The 19,472-nt window shown below is 32.1% G+C and overlaps 1 protein-coding gene across 1 annotated transcript; it reads left to right on the top strand.

The window, feature by feature from the left end:
• Positions 1 to 148: 148 nt before the first annotated feature.
• On the top strand, positions 149 to 17,039 carry LOTGIDRAFT_229481 (hypothetical protein; the record flags this gene model as incomplete). Its single annotated transcript, XM_009065657.1, has 25 exons — positions 149 to 269; positions 1,705 to 1,795; positions 2,108 to 2,189; positions 2,788 to 2,916; positions 3,555 to 3,627; positions 4,370 to 4,473; positions 4,805 to 4,909; positions 5,601 to 5,701; positions 5,964 to 6,080; positions 6,602 to 6,805; positions 7,453 to 7,542; positions 8,718 to 8,732; positions 8,852 to 8,866; positions 8,986 to 9,000; positions 9,053 to 9,239; positions 9,531 to 9,701; positions 10,043 to 10,138; positions 10,706 to 10,823; positions 11,288 to 11,421; positions 11,567 to 11,646; positions 12,835 to 12,939; positions 13,244 to 13,427; positions 14,532 to 14,609; positions 14,735 to 14,839; positions 16,016 to 17,039. 25 exons carry the CDS (start codon positions 149 to 151, stop codon positions 16,172 to 16,174), a joined length of 2,679 nt encoding a protein of 892 aa, XP_009063905.1. The 3' UTR covers positions 16,175 to 17,039.
• Positions 17,040 to 19,472: the final 2,433 nt, after the last annotated feature.

Raw genomic sequence — 19,472 nt, 5'->3', positions numbered from 1 at the left:
CACACGTGTGTTTACAACATGGTCAACCTTATGAATGACAGATCCTTATTTGTGTAATTTATTGGTTTCGGCTGATGTAATGTCAAGGAAGTAATAATTAATTAATGAAATAGTTTAACGAGATTATAATTGTTAGTAGTAGTTCAAAATGAAGGTAATAACTGACCGAGGAAATTTTCAAACAGTCAAAATATTGATTGCAGCTAAAGCACAAACAGCTGGTAGTGGTTCTGGTACTGATTTGAAAGTTACAGAAGTAAAGCACGGTGGTATGTTATATGTTTTCCTTCAATGTTTTTATTTGTAGTTAAATATTTTCAATATATGATGGAGCAAGTTAAAAAACGATAAATTTTATATTCAAGAATTGAAGTGAATGAATAGATTTTCTTGAACATTACTTTTGGACTTTCTTTGGGACTTTGATTTGATCTTGGAACTTTATTGATAGATCCCCTGTGGCTTAAAAAAATAACCCAGAAGGACTAATGATATTAATGATAGGCCATATAAGTTTTAATTTGTTCCCATGTTTTTTAATTTAAATTTTGAGCATTTTATTCAAGATGAAATCTCTGTGTTTGTGATCTTCTAATGACAGCTGGCAAGTGGAAGCACAGTGACACTGTTTGCTCATTTTATTTAAAACAATTGCTGTGGCCATTTTTTGCCTTGCCAATGTGGATTTCATGAACAATAATTATGATGAAGGGGTTCATATAGTTTACTTTTTATGCTCAGATGTTTGGTAGGCTAAAAAGGCCCCTATTCATAATTTTGACTAAGCCCAGGAACATATCATGTTACCACAAATAGGTATTATAAGTGTGCATAAGAATTTATATCTGTTTCCATTAAACCTTAGTGACTATTTCATTCATTAGGTGAATACCGAAATAACCCTCAATTGATGTTTAAAGCTTTTTTTTTTTAACTGTGATTTTTGTGATTCACAATATTTGATAATTTACAACATGTTCAAACATGGAAATTTTGCATCTCCCTTTAAGGAGAAAATCTTCTGATTGAAGAAAAATTACCAAAATCTCTTATGTTTTAATCCATTCCATATTTACAAAACATTCATGTCACATACCCTTTAAAAAAAAATGGAAAAAAAATGGAAAAATTTGCACGGCGAATGGTTCGGGCGAGTCGATCACCAGCGAAATTCGTGTAGTGTTTCCAGTGCTACGATCATCAGTCAAAGCCATTCGCCAACTTCAAGTGTATTTGATATTATTTAACTGAATATTCATGGCCATCAACCGGTGTGTGTCCACTCTGGTGAAGTCTATCACAAACTTTCTTATAACCAGTCACACACGTCTGAAGCGTCACATGACAAATAAAATAAAAGTGATGCTATGTATAGTGCAGAAAAGAAATAGAAATGAATTAATGTTATGGGAGTCAAAGCCCAACTTATACGATATATAAACAACTGCCAATCTTAGCTTCTTTCTGGACACCACCATATTTTTATCATGTGAATAAGTGTCGTAATTTAATTTTTAAGCGAGTTATCAACGCATTTTTGTGTGTCTTCCAATTTGTTTCGTTTGTAAACATAAACTCCATTGGATATTGCACCCTTTTTTTTTAATAAGAATGGGCATGTTACTGGAATACTGGTAGTAGGCATTTCTAAAATGTCATTCTAATTTTATGTCTTTAGTAACACCACTGTATATTCTCTTTTAGAAAAAGTAGTTCCGTATTTAACAGAAAGTAAGTTACCAGTTCTAGAAGTGAAACCTGAGAAATTTTTATTTTCTGTCAACTCAGCAGTCAGGTATGTCACCTCGAAAGAAGACTCTTTGTTTTCGACATTACATTAAAAGTGTTGTAGTAGCATTTCATACACTATGGTATATAAATATATGTGTTTCAGTTATTAATATTGATATCAATTCAGTAAATCTTGAAGTTGTCAATTGTTATGAAGTTCTTTGATGTGGGAAAAATTTTACTTTAGTTAATAGGGACACTTTTTTTTTCATTTACGTTGGCGTGTGTTACATTGCCTGGCATCCTATCTTTGACCAGAAGGTATTTAGATAAGATTCCTGTTTTTCCACTGTAATTTATTGTTTTTATTATAAAGATTACTGTTAACATCAACTGGTATAGAAAGTGATAGTAAACAGATTGATGAATGGTTAGAGTGGGAGAGTAGTCAATTATTGGTAAGCTTTCTCATATCTCAGAACAAATTATTTAGATATAGGTATGGCATTAAAATTTCTAAAATATGTGCACAAATGCAATTTTCTGCAAGACATCCATCTTCACAATATCAAGGTGGTACAGTATATTTCAATGTCAATAATTAAGTCGTTAATATTTTTCAAGTAATTTCACCTGATGAAGTCGTCTCGGCAACAACGAAAGCTGGTAGAATAAAATACTTTAATCACTGTTAAAAGGTGTTGTCTAACTTCTTTTATTATACAACAACAAAGAGTGATATAGCATTACTTTTAATAGTACAAACTCAACTTAATATATTGACATCATTAGGCACATTTCCTGATATTTTATAGAATATAATTGAAGTCCATTTTCTCCTCTGCATCAAAATATATATGTTTACAATGCAGGCCAGAACTAGTAGTCTGAATAGCTGTATTCGTTAGCGTACAATCCAATCAAATCAAAAACGTCTGTGATACAAGAAAAGTGCCTATTTGATGATAAGACGACGATGATTAATTGAGATATCTTGAGATTTTTTAATAGTAGCACACCAAGAGCTAATCTTTATTACTTTTTATTTAATTGTAGCCATATGTATTTCCAGTATTAGTTAATCATATTGGACATAATAAAACAGACAAACAGTCTGATAGTCTATTACAACCCTTATTAACCTACCTCAATACTTCCGTCAAAAATAAAACATACTTAGTAGGGGTAAGTTTTAATATTAACAGACAATTTTCAACTAGAATGATACACCAGATAAGAAGATTTGGTTAATGTATATGTTATAGAACAAGGTCATCTTATGGGAAGGTCATGCTTGCTATAATAGAGCGTATTTTGCCGCTTTGGTCAGAAACTATGGACCTTATTCATGCGTCGGCCATATTGATTCCAGAATAATGCAAACAATCAAAGATAATGTTGGGTCACTGCTTAACATTGCCACCTTGATGTCTTTCAAGCCTTCTTCTCCTACCCAACTTACTCAAAACTAATCATATTTTACATCATTAAAATTGAAATTGGTTAAGTGATTTAATGAATTTTACCATCACACATTTCTGAGGCGTGAATAAGGTCAATAGCAAATTGACTGTATGGAGGACTGCATTCTGCAGACATATCTCCAGTTGAATTGAGATTTTGCTTAGTTTAGCTTTTGCCACCATTTTTTAAAATGCAGCGACCATCTTGAAAAAATGTGAAGTCAAGGTGGCTCATGGTTTTATTTGCAAAATCATATGGTAAGGAAGTATTGTGCAAAATTTGGTGCTTTTATCACAGAATGTTTTGTTCAATTCCTTAGGATATCCCCCCTACTATGTGAGTAATTATATGTATTTTAGGATAGTTTGACTTCTGCTGATGTTTGTGTATTTGGTACAGTTTATCCACTAACTTCTACACCTATACTAAAAGGTAGGTTTACACTTTAAAAGGATGTTATCACCTAGTTGCAGACTGGAATCAGGTGTTCAAACTTATTTGGCTTTACTATTAATTTGCTAGAAACACCTATTGCAGTGGAATTTTTTTCCATTTGTAAAGCCATGTATCTTAACGAATATTTATATTTTTGACAGCTGTAATTTATGTCCTTATTGAAACAGTGTATGCCTCTACATTTCATGTATTTGCCTACTTGAAATTTACTCACTGTAATCGCCTACTTAAAATTTACTCATTGATTCGCCTACTTGAAATTTACTCATTGATTCGCCTACTTGAAATTTACTCATCAATTCGCCTACTTAAAATTTTACTCACTTTATTTGCCTACTTGAAATTTGCTCATCAAAATGCCTACTTGTAATTTACTCACTCTATTCGCCTACTTTAAATTTACTCATCAATTCGCCTATTTGAAATTTTCTCACTTTATTTGCCTACTTGAAATTTGCTCATAAATTTACCTACTTAAAATTTACTCACTTTATTTGCCTACTTGAAATTTGCTCATCAATTTGCCTACTTGTGATATACTCACTCTATTCGCCTACTTGAAATTTACTCATCGATTCGCCTACTTGAAATTTACTCATCGATTCGCCTACTTGAAATTTAATTACTGTATTTTTTTGCCCCAGTCCTATGAACAACTACATTTTTGGTAAAAATAAATTATTATTGAAAAAAAATTTCTTCTTCAACTTCATTTCAGGTTTTCCTGAATTAACATCTTGGATAGAGAAATTGTCATTAATAGATGCTTTTAAAGAGGCTATCTCTATAGTTACACAAAATAAAGGACCTGTTGTGTTTAAGGTAATATAATCCAATAAAATAAGTGAATCAGTAATAGTGTTCACAGCCCACTGTCTAAATTTGAGCATTCAAATCCATATGTGTCCAGAATTATCTGCATTTGAATGTTAAAAGGATGAGTCTTCTTTTTTTTTAGACATTGCAATATATCGAAAAGACATCTATAGAAATAAGAAAAAGAAATTCTTAGTTTGAGATATTTTTGAAGGAATTATGCGATTTTTGTACATTTCTAGTACTTCTGAAGTATATTTTAGACTCAAATCAACCCCCCAAAATGGCACATCTATTTAATCACTCATTCTGTATCTATTATATTACTGTTTTACAGGAATCTTTATTAAGTCAACCAGCCATGCCATCCCCTGATAGTCTAACTAGTAAATCTACTAGTAAATCAAGTAGTGTTTCATCACAACCTACAGAAAGTAGTGAAGTAAGTACTTATTATTGAGAAGCCACATAAGAAAAGCTCTTATAAGAAAATGTGTGAAAGTAACAATGTTTGTCTTGCATAATATTTCCCTTTGAATATGCCCACATTATGATATTGCCATCACCCTATCTTCATTTCAAACACCATTGACATTGAACTCACACATAGTATAGAAATTGGTAGCTATGCTGCTCAACATTTTATATGCCAATATATCAACAAATCATGGTGATTATTGTGAAGATGGTGGGACAAAGATAAGTATATGAGAAAGTTGACGATATCTTGTGTGACACTCTGATTTAAAGGAATTGTAGAGTTTTTCTAAAATTTTTATGTGCATCGGGGACACCAATTGCATCAATTTGCACCATTCCAATTTTCAATCCAACGTCTGTGGTTCCTTCAATTCCACTAAAACTAAGTGTTTGATGAAGTCACTTAAAGCAAAATATACTTTATCACATGAGACTCTCTGCAATTAGTAATATCAACCACTAGTTTTAGTGGAATTGCAGGAACCACAGACGTCTGATTGAACCAATACACATAAAAAATTGAGAAAACCTATTTACAGTCCCTTTAAGGCTCCAATTTTTATGAACGATGCCAGAATATTCTGTTACTGGTAGCAAGTCTTGACTTAGAACTTAAAAATATTTGTTTTGATTACTAAACTTACTTATTTCAGGTTGAAAAACAGTTGACAGAAGAAGAACTTAATGCTGCTGAGAAATGCTGGCGAGATGGTGTAGCTAAATTACCAGAACTTAGAGAGAGAAAACATCCAATGTAATTAAAGTTATTATTATTATATCAGCAGTAGCTGGATAGATTTTAACTATAATTGTGATTTAAATTGGTTACATTAAGTATTATACACAATGAACATATTGAACGAATGATATGGCAAAGTGAGTCATGATAAATTTCTTGGCAGCCAAATCAATGCTTATGATGGATGAATCCACTGCAGTTACAGTGCTATGTATACTGCTTGTATGAACTAGTTAATAAATTAATCATAAATTCTGTTGCTGTGTTATATTTGTAGTTTACCAATAAAAGGGGAGAAAAATATATTGATATGTAGTGCTCTACCTTATGTGAATAATGTACCACATCTAGGTAATATTATTGGATGTGTATTAAGTGCTGATGTCTACTCCAGGTAAACTTTCATTTCTTGTTTCTTTCAATACTGTATTTATTTAAGGAAAAACATAAAAACTTATAATCATCTCGTATTACCAAACTTCTGAAGTTTAATCTTATATCTAAGCAAAGAAGATAGGGCTGTATTTAGAAAATACCTGAGGGGGAGGAAAGGTGTCTCTCCAAGGCAAGACCTGAAGAGCTCTAGACCAAGGGTCTGTGAGCCACCAATGACCCCTAGACACCAATGAATTTCAGATCACCTGACATGAATTTTGAGCATTTTAAAGTCTGATTTTCAAAGTAAGACCTTTCATAAAACTGAAGGGGGCAGTGGCCGCCTATGAATGAAGGATAAATTTTGAATTTGGCTGAATTTATTTCTCTGCATCACTCAAAGAGAAAAAGATATGTTTTCATTTATTCCATCTAAAAAATTTACAGTTTTTTAATAAATGTTGATAAAGAAAAAGGCTGAAAATTATGAGCTCAGATCTATCCTGATTGGTTTTTTTAATATTTGATATTATTTTTCAGATACTGTCGACTGCGGAACTATAATTCTGTGTATTTGTGCGGAACTGATGAATATGGTACAGCAACCGAGAATAAAGCGTTAGAAGAAGGGCTGACACCACAAGAAATTTGTGATAAATACAACAAGTTACATACAGAGATCTATGATTGGTTCAATATATCTTTTGATCATTTTGGACGTACAACTACCACGGAACAAACCAAGTAAGATTTAATTAGAAGCCAAATCATCGATAGATATCATCTAAATAATAAATGTTCTTTTTTGAACGAATTTATTCTATACACCCTAAATTCGAACCCCAAAATGTAAATAAGAAGTGTTGATAGGCATTTGACCAAGATTTGTCTCCCCACCCAAACTTTTTTGGAATACAGCTACTTAAATTCAAATTTTTTTTTTACATTCCAAATTTCAAGCGTCTATATTTACAAGATCATGAGATTTGCATTCATCCATTTCCAAGAAGCAAAAATATTGGAAAAATCCTTTAGAGAAATTGTAATTTTGTTTTATATCAATGAAAAGAGCACAATTAGCACATTCAGAATATGAACAAATTGCCCACTAAGTGATACAGGTTGCAAGATTGCAAATTTGGCAGTTTTTGGACAGTTATAAAGCTAGAAGCTGACAATCAACTACAAATATGAAGATTAGGTCAAGAATATTAATTTTGCATGAGAAACTTTTGTTATATATCAATGAAATGAGCATAAAAAGTACATTAATAATCTGAAAAAAAAAATTGGATCAAAGTTCCTCAATTAAATTTCCTTAAAAAACTTGTAATTTCAAGGAGTTTGCTTTTAAAAGAAGTATGTTGTATTCAGGTAGTTATTTATTTCAGAATTGTTCAAGATATATTTTGGAAGGTATATAATAATGGTCATGTAATAAAAGACAGCATAGATCAATTACATTGTGACAAATGTAACAGGTAAAATTTTATTTTTATTTTAAGTGATGTCTGTTTTTAGCTGATAAGTTTGTGAGTGGCATATGTTCTATATTCAAAATGATGTCTGTTGTATTCCAGGTTTTTATACGCCCACATTATAATGTCCGTCTGTCCACAATTGGCTTGTGAACGCAATAGAGACAACAGTTTTGATCTGATTTGAATGAAATTTGGTGAGATCATTTATATTTATGAGATCTTGGACAACTTGGAATTTGACGATCTTTCAATGAAGTTTTTTTAAGTTATTGCCCTTGACTTATGAAAAACGCGTCAAAATTTGGTTGTGAACATAATAGAGACTACAGTTTTCATCCAATTTAAATGAAATTTGGTGTAAATATATATAGTGATGAAATCTTGGACAAGTTTGAATTTGGCTGTCTTTCAATGAACGGTTTTTTAGTTATTGCCCTTGACTTGACTTGAAAAACGCGTCAAAATTTGGTTGTGAACACAATAGAGACTACAGTTTTCATCCAATTTCAATAAAATTTGGTGTAAATATTTATGATGATGAGATCTTGGACAAGTTCGAATTTGGCTATCTTTCGATGAAGGGATTTTAGTTATTGCCCTTGACTTATGAAAAACGGGTCAAAATTAGTTTGTGAACACAATAAAGACTACAATTTTCATCCAATTTAAATGAAATTTGGTGTTGATATTTATAATGATGAGATCTTGGACAAGTTTGAATTTGGCTATCTTTTGATGAATGGTTTTTGAGTAATTGCCCTTGATTTATGAAAAATGCGTTAAAATTACTTTGTGAACACAATAGAGAGTTTTCATCCGATTTAAATGAAATTTGATATGATCATTTATAATAATGAGATCGTAGTCAAGATTAAATTTGACAATTTTTTCGATCAATGGAATTTGAGTTATTGCCCATGACTTAGTAAAAACGCATCAAAATTTGTTTGGGATAGAGGTGACAGTTTATGTCAGAATTTTATTAAATAATGTGTTTTTGTTTAAATCAACAATATCAAAAATTAGATTTTTGGTATGATTTGACACAGATAGGTGACCGCCCTTGATATACTGAAAATATATCAGGAAAGTGGGCATATCTTGCAAGGCAACCACTTGTTAGATTTGTGATTGGTATAAGTTATATATTTAAAGTGATGTCTGTTGTATTCCAGGTTTCTAGCTGATAGGTTTGTGAGTGGTATAAGTTCTATATTTAAAGTGATGTCTGTTGTATTCCAGGTTTCTAGCTGATAAGTTTGTGAGTGGTATAAGTTCTATATTTAAAGTGATGTCTGTTGTATTCCAGGTTTTTAGCTGATAGGTTTGTGTGTGGTATTTGTTCTATATTTAAAGTGATGTCTATTGTGTTCCAGGTTTTAAGCTGATAGATTTGTGAGTGGTATAAGTTCTATATTTAAAGTGATGTCTGTTGTATTCCAGGTTTTTAGCTGGTAGGTTTGTCAGTGGTATAAGTTCTATATTTAAAGTGATGTCTATTGTATTCTAGGTTTTTAGCTGATAGGTTTGTCAGTGGTATATGTCCTATGTGTAGCTATGATGATGCTAGAGGTGATCAATGTGATGGCTGTGGTAAATTAATTAATGCTGTAGAATTAATCAACCCTAAATGTAAATCTTGTACAAGCACCCCAACAGTAAAAACAACTCAACATTTATTTTTAGATTTACCCAAGGTAACTTGATATTTTAAAATTTCTTTTCTCCAAACTGTTTTTTTTTTATTAGATTAAAAATTTTGATAAAACCTTCTTGTATCACTTCATCTTGGGACATGATCAATTTAATGATTGCTACGGGGATAAAGCTCAGCTTCAAATACAAAAGACTACAAATGTTTCTCATACAGCTCATGGTGTTTCTTTTGATACGAGCCTGTGTATATGGAAGTAGTATAAGTATTAGTTAAAAATTTTCTTGAACTTTTTTAAAACTTAGTTCATAATTCCACTCTACTTTTTTTACAGTTAGAACCTGAATTACGACAACATTTAGACAAAGCTTTCGACAATGGTTTATGGACGCACAACTCTAAAGTTATAACTAATTCATGGATTCGAGATGGATTAAAACCAAGATGTATTACCAGAGATTTAAAATGGGGTATTCCAGTACCATTAGAAGGTTATACTGATAAGGTATAGTATAGACATTAAAACTCCATTCAGCCATGTTTGGTCGTCTGGTTATGAAATATAATATATAATATTTATGTAATGATATAAAAATACCATGGTTCAAAAATCACCTAATTCCCTCAAACATACTCCGATAATTCTGGACACAAATTTTGACCATTGTGAACATTACTACTGATTAGTTTATCTAAAATAAGATTCCCGTTTCTTAAAGTTAAATATGATTGGATGGTGAACATGTCCCTTTAAACATCATTGTTATTTGAATTCTCAAAAAAGCACAACAAATTTGGTAAACCCAGTCCCTATTACACAACAAAAGTTCTTACATGATTTTGTAGGTATTTTATGTGTGGTTTGATGCACCTATTGGCTATATCTCGATAACTGCTACATATACTAAAGATTGGGAGAAATGGTGGAAAAATCCGAACGAGGTAATTAATCTTACTGATTCATGTTTCAATTGATTTTTATTTTCTATTAAAGATGGGTTTCCTTATTTTTTAGTGTCAAATTAAGCAAACTATTTGATTTATTGATGTTTCTAATGAATTATGTATTCTTAATCATATGATTTTGTCCTTATTGCATATAAATAAGAGTTTTAACTAATCATAAACGTCCATGTATGTACAGTCTGAATAAACAAAAAATTATTTTTGAATTTTCCTAATTGGTCACTCATTGGAATTCTGCTGGTAATTCTCTTCTAATTTAGTTAATTATGAATTAATTATGTGAGACAAACTGGTGTTTTACCAAGTCATTACAACACCTCTACTTTCTATTCATATCAGTATTAGAATTTTCATTTTCATGATTGAAAATAAGGGAACTCATCTTTAAGTGTTAATCCAAAGACCTGTGTTATAAATCTAAGGCCCTGTATATACACTTTTTGCATGATTTCAAGGCAAAATATATTTAAAAAAAAAGCTTCTCTCACTACACATTGCATGTCAGTCCTATTGTAAAATAAAAATTGTGTTATATATTTATAGGTTGAGTTGTTTAATTTTCTGGGTAAAGATAATGTACCATTCCATAGTGTTATATTCCCCTGTACATTACTAGGAGCTAATGATAACTTTACATTGGTTAAACATATGTCGGCTACAGGTTTGTGTTTCTGATATACTTACAAATAGTCGGGAACAGTCAGAATGCATATTCAGCCAAAGGTGAAAGGTCACAGACTCACATGCTATCAACAAAACGATATTTGCGGTGATGCCCAACACTAATGTACAGTTGTCACGGAGTCACGAAATATTAACAGAACTAAAGTTACGGTGATGCCCAACACTAATTTACAGTTGTCACAGAGTCACGAAATGATGATCTGTGCAAGAACTTAAATCATTCCCTTCTCTCCATACATTTACAGTCTACTAGTTATACCACAGCTAAGCACCACCCACTCATTTATACAAGGAAAGATCAAAGGGAACTTCAATATCATTCATGTTACAAATTAAGTTTTTTGTATGTACATGTATTTACATTGTCTATTCTATTGCCTATTGTGTGAAACTCTGAGATTTGAGTTTCTGTTTTAATATTTCTGTATTTATATTTTGTAGAATATTTAAATTATGAAGATACAAAGTTCTCTAAAAGTCGAGGTGTGGGTGTTTTTGGTAATAATGCTAAAGATACAGGAATACCAGCTGATGTCTTTAGATTTTATCTTCTGTTTGTTAGACCAGAATCCCAGGTTAGACATCAACTTTTTGTTTAGTAATGAATTTTCAATACATTACAGATATTCTTTCATTTCATAGAAAACTCAATGTGTGAATAAAATGTGGCTGTGTATTTGTATTTGCTGACTGATTTCATGCTGTTATTGTTATTTGTAGGACACTGCATTTAGTTGGGATGATTTTTTGTTGAAGAATAATAGTGAACTGTTAAATAATTTAGGAAATTTTATCAACCGGTAAGGATTATATTGAAGTTGCAATTATGAAATTTTTTTGTGCTATACTGTGGGATAAATGATTAACTCATGAAAACTGAAGTCAATGTGTCATACAGGTTTTGCACTTCAGGATCCCTCAACAGTTTACAATGAAAAATCTGTATGTGCTTCATGTCCTTATTGCACACTTATTAGAAAAACCCACTTCACATACCAACTAAAACACAGAAATGTGGTATAACGAAATCCAATTCATTTCAACCATCTTTGATAAGAGCAGATTCTTTAATGCTTCTTCACTCTTCAATGTTTCAGAGGACTGGCGTTTGTAAGTAGCAGTTTTAATGGCACGATACAAGACATAAACTTAACATCAGAAGACTTACAGACAGTGGCTTTAATTAATAGAGAATTAACTATATATATACAGAATATGGAACAGGCAAAGTATGATTTTGATTTTATTTTTACAATTTATTTATTGAAATCATAATGGTAATTTGAATTGAGTGATAGTAATGATAACAGTCTGGAGTCCATGATTACGCCTGCAGCTCAAAGTAGCTTGTATTACAATCTAATTGAAATTAGAATGCAAATTTGTTACATATTGTATTTTTTTTGTCTGTCTCCATTGTAATCTAACAAGATTTATACCAAATACTGCTGACGTTTTAAGCCTTTGAACCCTGAGTGTAAATGAAATATAACTACCTATATTCAGAACTCCAAATGATAATAGTAAAAGCGTATAATGATTACGTTGACGTCACTTAGTAACAATATACCGGCTGCTCTGGTTGAAAGGGTTAAGCAATTTTTAGCAGACAATCACACGTCACTCTCCCGCCAATCAGAATCATCTTTACGAGTAGCAAGTAGTGGCAGTCTCATAATCTCATTGGTCATATTGCTCTACTTTTGGTTTTGCTATCCCACAATTCATAATGATATGTAGACAAGGATTCTGCATGATGTTCTGTGATTGGATGAAATTACGGTCAACAGTACTATCCCTGGTAAAAAATATTTTAAGATTACAATGGAGACTGACAAAATTGTAATTTAATTTAATTTGTTGCTTAAGATTTTGTTCCAGCAACACAAGTCACTTTTCTTTTAACTAACATCCAATTTTACCACTCAATCAAACCACAAAAACATGCATGGAAATCTTCAAACCTAATATTAAAATATATTTTTTAGATTACGTGATTCAATAAGAAATATATTAAGTATATCGAGATTAGGAAATCAGATGATGCAAGCTAATAAACCATGGGTTTTGGTAAAAAGAACACCAGATGAAAAGTAAGTTATTAGAATGGACATGAAATTTAAATTAAATAAGTTTCTAAGAATGTTTCAAAATTTAGTTTAATGAATTATTTCATAGTTTTATGAATTATTACTTAGTTTTCTGTTGTATAGTTATGACACCATGTAAAGTCCATTCATTTTAGCCAAGTTGAAAAATTTCAATATTTTGGTCTTTCTAAGAGGTAATTTACCTTTAAAATTGTTTTTGAAATTGCAAATTAAATGTTATGCATTCCAAACTTATTCAGACCTCAGACTTCTGTCTTATAAACTACATCTTGACTTCTTATTTCAGAGCAAGAGCAGGATCAGTTGTAAGTTTAGCTGCTAATATTGCATGGTTGATTGGAGTACTGTTACAACCCTATATGCCTTCAACTAGTGAAATCATCTGTACACAATTAAATGGTAACCCTAAAAATATGGTGATACCAACCCAGTTTATACCAGTGTTGAAAACTGGCCACAAGATTGGAAAAGTAAGTTTAATTGAGATTTATTTCCCCTTGTATACAAAAAGGTAAGTATAATTGAGATTTATGGCCCCTTGTATACTGAAAGGTAAGTTTGATTGAGATTTATATCCCCTTGTATACAGTCAAAAGGTAAGTTTAATTGAGATTTATATCCCCTTGTATACAGTCAAAAGGTAAGTTTAATTGAGATTTATATCCCCTTGTATACAGTGGAAAGGTAAGTTTAATTGAGATTTATATCCCCTTGTATACAGTGGAAAGGTAAGTTTAATTGAGATTTATATCCCCTTGTATACAGTGGAAAGGTAAGTTTAATTGAGATTATATCCCCTTGTATACAGTCAAAAGGTAAGTTTAACTGAGATTTATATCCCCTTGTATACAGTCGAAAGGTAAGTTTAATTGAGATTTATATCCCCTTGTATACAGTCAAAAGGTAAGTTTCATTGAGATTTATATCCCCTTGTATACAGTCAAAAGGTAAGTTTAATTGAGATTTATATCCCCTTGTATACAGTCAAAAGGTAAGTTTCATTGAGATTTATATCCCCTTGTATACAGTCAAAAGGTAAGTTTAATTGAGATTTATATCCTCTTGTATATAGAAAGGAGTAACCAGGCAGTATTGTTCTTTTCATTATTGAAATTGTCATAAAAGAATCTTTTGCTTTTCCTTCACTGTCATGTTAGAGCATATGACTGGATGATCCTGATCTTCTCCCCTTTCCCCTTATCTGGGCTTTGGACTGGCAGGATGTTCCATGCAGAGTTATAATATAACTTGAAAGCTAATTTTACTGATATTAACTAATTTCACAGATGTTAATCCGGATATTCATATTGCTTTCATAAATATCCTGATAGTAAAATTGTTTACAAATGTTATATATGAAGTTTCATTGGTATCAATTTCTTTGAAAAGAATTACTGTGATTTGGTAACATTTCAATGATAGCAATTACTTTCATAAATATCGAGTTATAGTACAGGGATATCAGATAGTGATTGGTTATCATGGTAGTTGGTAGTATGATGGTAACAGTTGGTTTAGTTATACTAATAATGTGGTAAACTTGCATCATTGTGTTTTTTTTTTTTGTCTTTCAGCCGAGTCCGTTATTCCAGAAAATAGAGGCCTCACTTATTGAGGAAATGAAGAAAAAATTCCAAGGAAAACAGGAAAAGGTGGGTAAAAATGATTTTCTCTCAGAAATTTTAAATGTGTTAAAAGAAATACTCAGATTCCCATGAATCTATTAAAGTGAAATTTAATTATACCAAATGATTTTAAGGAAATAATATTTTTGCAGTCTGTACCAGCTAAACCAGAAGTTAAAAGTGCACCAGCTAATTCAGTCTTACCTAAAGCATCAGATAGTGAAATAGCAAGTATAACAGATCAAGTTACAAAACAGGTAAAACTTGTTTAAACTAGAAAGAAACATATGTTGCAACCCGGTTTACCCCTGTTAGTGATGCGGTTTGGAGGGGTTGACATGGAAAAAGCTTCAAGTCATTCAGAAGTCTTCCGTTTTTATTAGTTTTTATTTTTAATATAGCCACTTCAGTTAGGGTCTAAAGACTGGCCTCTTAAACATTTGTCAAAATAATCTTTTGACCTAACCCAGCTTTAACTAACAAATTTCTGCCCTCTCCAGTGCTGGCATTTTGATGGGAGAGTGAAGGAATTTAATTGGCTAAAGCAGATTAGGTCAAAGGTTATTTTAACGAATATATTTAAAAACATCATGTAAGATTATTTAAACTTTTAAAGTCTGTTATGCTTTTTGGAAGCTGTTAGAAAATTACCGTATTGTTTTGAGTAACATAGATGCGTAATTGTAGAGAAATATGTCTCCTACTTATTCTAAAGGTTTCAACTAATAATTTCAAGCCATTATAAAGCCAAACATCAAAACTAGGTTAAACCGCTAAATTAACAATTAGTACTCTCTGTTTTTTATACGCCCACACCTCTCTAAGTGGATATCTATTGTCGGCATGGCACTCTGTCAACATTTGCTTGTAAACGTTCTAAAAACTAGATTTTTTGATGGAATCAAATGCAATTGGGTATGTGTATACATATTCATAAAACGAAGATCAAGTTCGAATTTGAGCTATTTTCGACCGTTAGAAGCAGAGTTATTGCCCTTGCCCCAAAATCTTGAATATTTACCATCTGCATGCTGTGGTGGGCGTATATGACTGTGGTCCACTATCTTAATTAACCCTTTTAAAACAAATTCAGTTTGATCAAGAAGATAAATCATATAAATAGCCTACTTAAGAAATATTTTCAGACATTGTTGATGATGAAAACTTTGTACAAAAAAGTGGAATGCCCGTTTAAGTGACATGCATAGAAAATGTGCTTAGTCAGCTCAGGGAAATAATTAGACAATTATATCCATTTAAAGACATCATGTTAGTTTCTTTTAGAACCATTTTTTTACAAAGATAATAATATGGGTTCATGAGTAACCTTCTACCAATTAATCTTTCCTAGATTATTGGTATCCCAGCTAGATGAACTGGAAGGACGAATTTTGCAAAATTTAACTGAAAATTTGAAATCCTTATGTTTTCAGGGAGAGGTCGTAAGAGAGTTAAAGACACAGAAAGCTGAAAAGAGTAAAATTGACAAAGAGGTGGCCTTGTTATTAGATTTGAAGAAAAAACTGTCATTAGCTCAGGGTATTGATCCAGCAACAGCTTCTAGTAATAAAAAGAAGGGAAAGAAGAAATAGACTTAAGATTTCCGTTTTTTTCGGACAAAAATAGACTACTCCAAATATCAGCCATGATTTGTGATTTCGTAACAAATTGCTAGAATTTGATTTGCTCAAAAATATTTAGACTTGGTATGATTTTGTTTTTTAAATGATACTTTGGTATTATTTATATTTTTGGAGATTGTATTTCAAGAGTAATTCAGATTATGCCTGAAAAGCTATTTCTTTCATTTTTATATGCCAACATGAAATGGGGAGGGGGGGTGTATATTGCAGTCTACCATGTCCCTCCGTTGGTCCATCCATAATTGCTCGTAAACACTCTACAAGGCACAATTCTTGACTGATTTCGACAAAACTTGGTATGGTTGGTTGTAATCACCCAAGGATGAGCCCTATTGAAAATCAGAAAAATGGAAAAATATTTAGTACGAGTTATTGCCCTTGTTCTTGAAGCGCTCGTAAACACTCTAGAAGGCGCAATTCTTGACGGATTTTGATTTAATTAACACATATTCAAGACTAAAATCACCTTCTAATTCTTCGCGAAAAAGTTTGAGGTCTTGTCCAGGTCGTTTCTTTGCTATATTCCTTGTTGTTTCACGTTTTCTTCACATTGGTTCATGTTTTAGTAAGTATGTAAATGAGATTAGATCGTCTGTAGCCTCTATCATCCAGTCCCTCTTTGTCACTGTGCATCCTCGACAAAAGAAATCATAGACAAATATAGTTTGGGCGTCACAGACAAGATCGTCTCACAAATGGGCGTCCGAGTTGAAATGATTAGATATTTCAAGTTTGGGGTTACAATAATACGGACCTTGATGTATTACAAAACGACCTTGATATTGACAAAATTTTAGTTCAGTAAAAAAAAAAACAAAGCAAAACATTGAATCATGTTTCAAAAAGTAATCTTTCGAATACATTAGTAATTATTAGACTAGAACGCAACAATCTAATTAGATTTCGGGGAAGGGAGGGTTTGATTCTCCCAAATGTACAGGCCTAGGGTGGAGCAGACACTTTATTTAGAAATTAGGATTAAGGGTCTTGATATTGGGTTTTCTTCTGTTCTTATTCTGATCTGAAATTAGAAAAAATAACTCGCCCCATGGGCGAGAAGTATAGTATCTGTTATGTACTGATTGTTTTTAGTTTACTATGAACAATATTATCATTTAAGTTCTTATTTTTTGAATATGCAACTATCATTTTCTGCTTATAGACATGGGGGAATTTCTCTTGAAGGCTCTTATAGTGGGCATGAACTATCTTGCTTGCTCGATTGCTGGTTGTATTAAACGGGACAACAAAGGGTGCTATGCCTACATTATGATGAATATTTAGTCCTATAGGTCTTGCTGTATTCAATGTCTCAATCCAATGGGCTTCCCTAGATTGACGGAATTTGGTAGTTTCATCTTCGGGCAAGTCAATTTCTATACGCTCAATTGGGATTAGGGCGAGATCGTTTATTGAATGGTCGAGGTTGAAATGATTAGAAACAGGCTTGTCTTTCTTTAATTTGATGTCTGACCTATGAGCATTAAAGCGAGTTCGTAAATTATTCTTAGTTTCTCCTACATATTGTTTGGGGCATTTCTTGCATGAAATTAAATATATTACATTCGAATGTTCACATGTTAGATGTTCCTGGATCGGGTACCTTTTATTCGTAGAGTTGCTTACAAAATAATGAGTTTCTGATATAAAGGGACATGTTTTGCATCTACTGGACAAACATGGAGCACTTCTTAAACCTGGAGGTACTTCGGCATAAAGTCAGTTTTTAGCTGCTATCTGTGCTAAGGTGGAATTTTTTATGTTTCGTAAAAATCGTTTAGAGTACCCACGCTCTTTCAGTTTTGAGAAAACAATCGTACAGGCTTGGTTGAAATCAGAAGATCTTGTACAAATTCGATGAAATCGTAAAACTTGTGACTTAATTATACCAGAAAAGGTATGTTTTGGGTGAAAGGAGCTCTTGTGCAAGAGTTGATGAGTATCAATTTCTTTGAAATACACTTTAATATCCAGTTTATTTGTTTCTGCTATGGAATCTCCCTTAAAGACTGTGGTATCGAGAAAGTCTATGCTTTTGTCACTCACGTTTGCGGTTAGTTTGATAGAAGGATGGTGGTTGTTGAGAATTTCAAAGAATTCCCAAAACTGTTCGATAGTATAAGTCCAAACCATAAAAATGTCATCCAAAAAGCGTCCGTAAAAAAGTGGGTCAAATGGACAGAGGGGCAACACCTCACGTTCCCACTCTGCCATGAAAAGGTTTACGAAGGGGCGAATCGTTTGCCCATTGCTGTCCCTGAAGTTTGTAAATATGTTTTACCATTAAATGTGAAATCGTTTCGACTAAGACAAATCTCTAAAAGCTGTAGAATTGCATCATCGAGTCTGTTTGGATCTGGGTTTCTATTAAAAGCTTTACGAACTGCCGTTAAACCAGTAGTGTTATCGATATTATTATACATAGAAGAAACGTCGATAGAAATTAAAATAGCATTAGAGGGAACTCGAAGATTTTTTATTTTATTGACAAAATCGGTTGTGTCTTTAAGGTAGGCGCGATGTTGACATGCTAGAGGTAGTAAGAAATGATCAATGTATTCTGACACTGCATATGACTCACTACCACAGTCAGATATAATCGGGCGGCCTTTAGGGATTTTTTCGAGATAAACCACTCCTTGGTTGGATTCTTATGGATTTTAGGCAAAGTGTACAAATGTCTCTCGCGACAATCAGGTTTGGCAGACAGATAGTCATATTGTTTCTGTTTGAGATAACTAGTTTTGACTAAATCGGCAAGAATATTGTTAATCATGTTAGCAGTTTCTTTGAAAATTGGTTTCGGTAAAATGGCATAATGTTTAGGATTATTCAGTTGATTCTCTGCTTCTGAAACATAATCCTCCCTATTCAGAATGACACAACATGAACCTTTGTCACTCTTTTTAATAACAATGCTATCGTCTTTCTTAAGTAAGTTTAACGCTTCACGTTCCACTCGTGTGAGATTAGGCTTTTCGTGTTTGCTCACGACACGACACTCTACTTCATCAAAACAACTTCCCCCATAACTGCACCTTTTTATTAAAGATGAATAGATGAAGTATAGAAATATTTCAGACTATATTTTTAACTAACAAACGGAAAATAGGAGTGTCATATTAATATCATCTATCAAAAAAAATTAGTAAATCATTAATTAATTGTTTAAAATCTTTGAAATATCGACTTAACAATAACATAAATATATTCTTTCTCCTTTTTTACCCCACTTCTATGTTGACTC

The sequence above is a fragment of the Lottia gigantea genome (assembly GCF_000327385.1).
Source record: "Lottia gigantea unplaced genomic scaffold LOTGIsca_7, whole genome shotgun sequence".
Taxonomy (NCBI): domain Eukaryota; kingdom Metazoa; phylum Mollusca; class Gastropoda; family Lottiidae; genus Lottia; species Lottia gigantea.
Note: the sequence above shows the minus strand (reverse complement) of the source record. Positions and strands in the feature narration are given on the sequence as shown.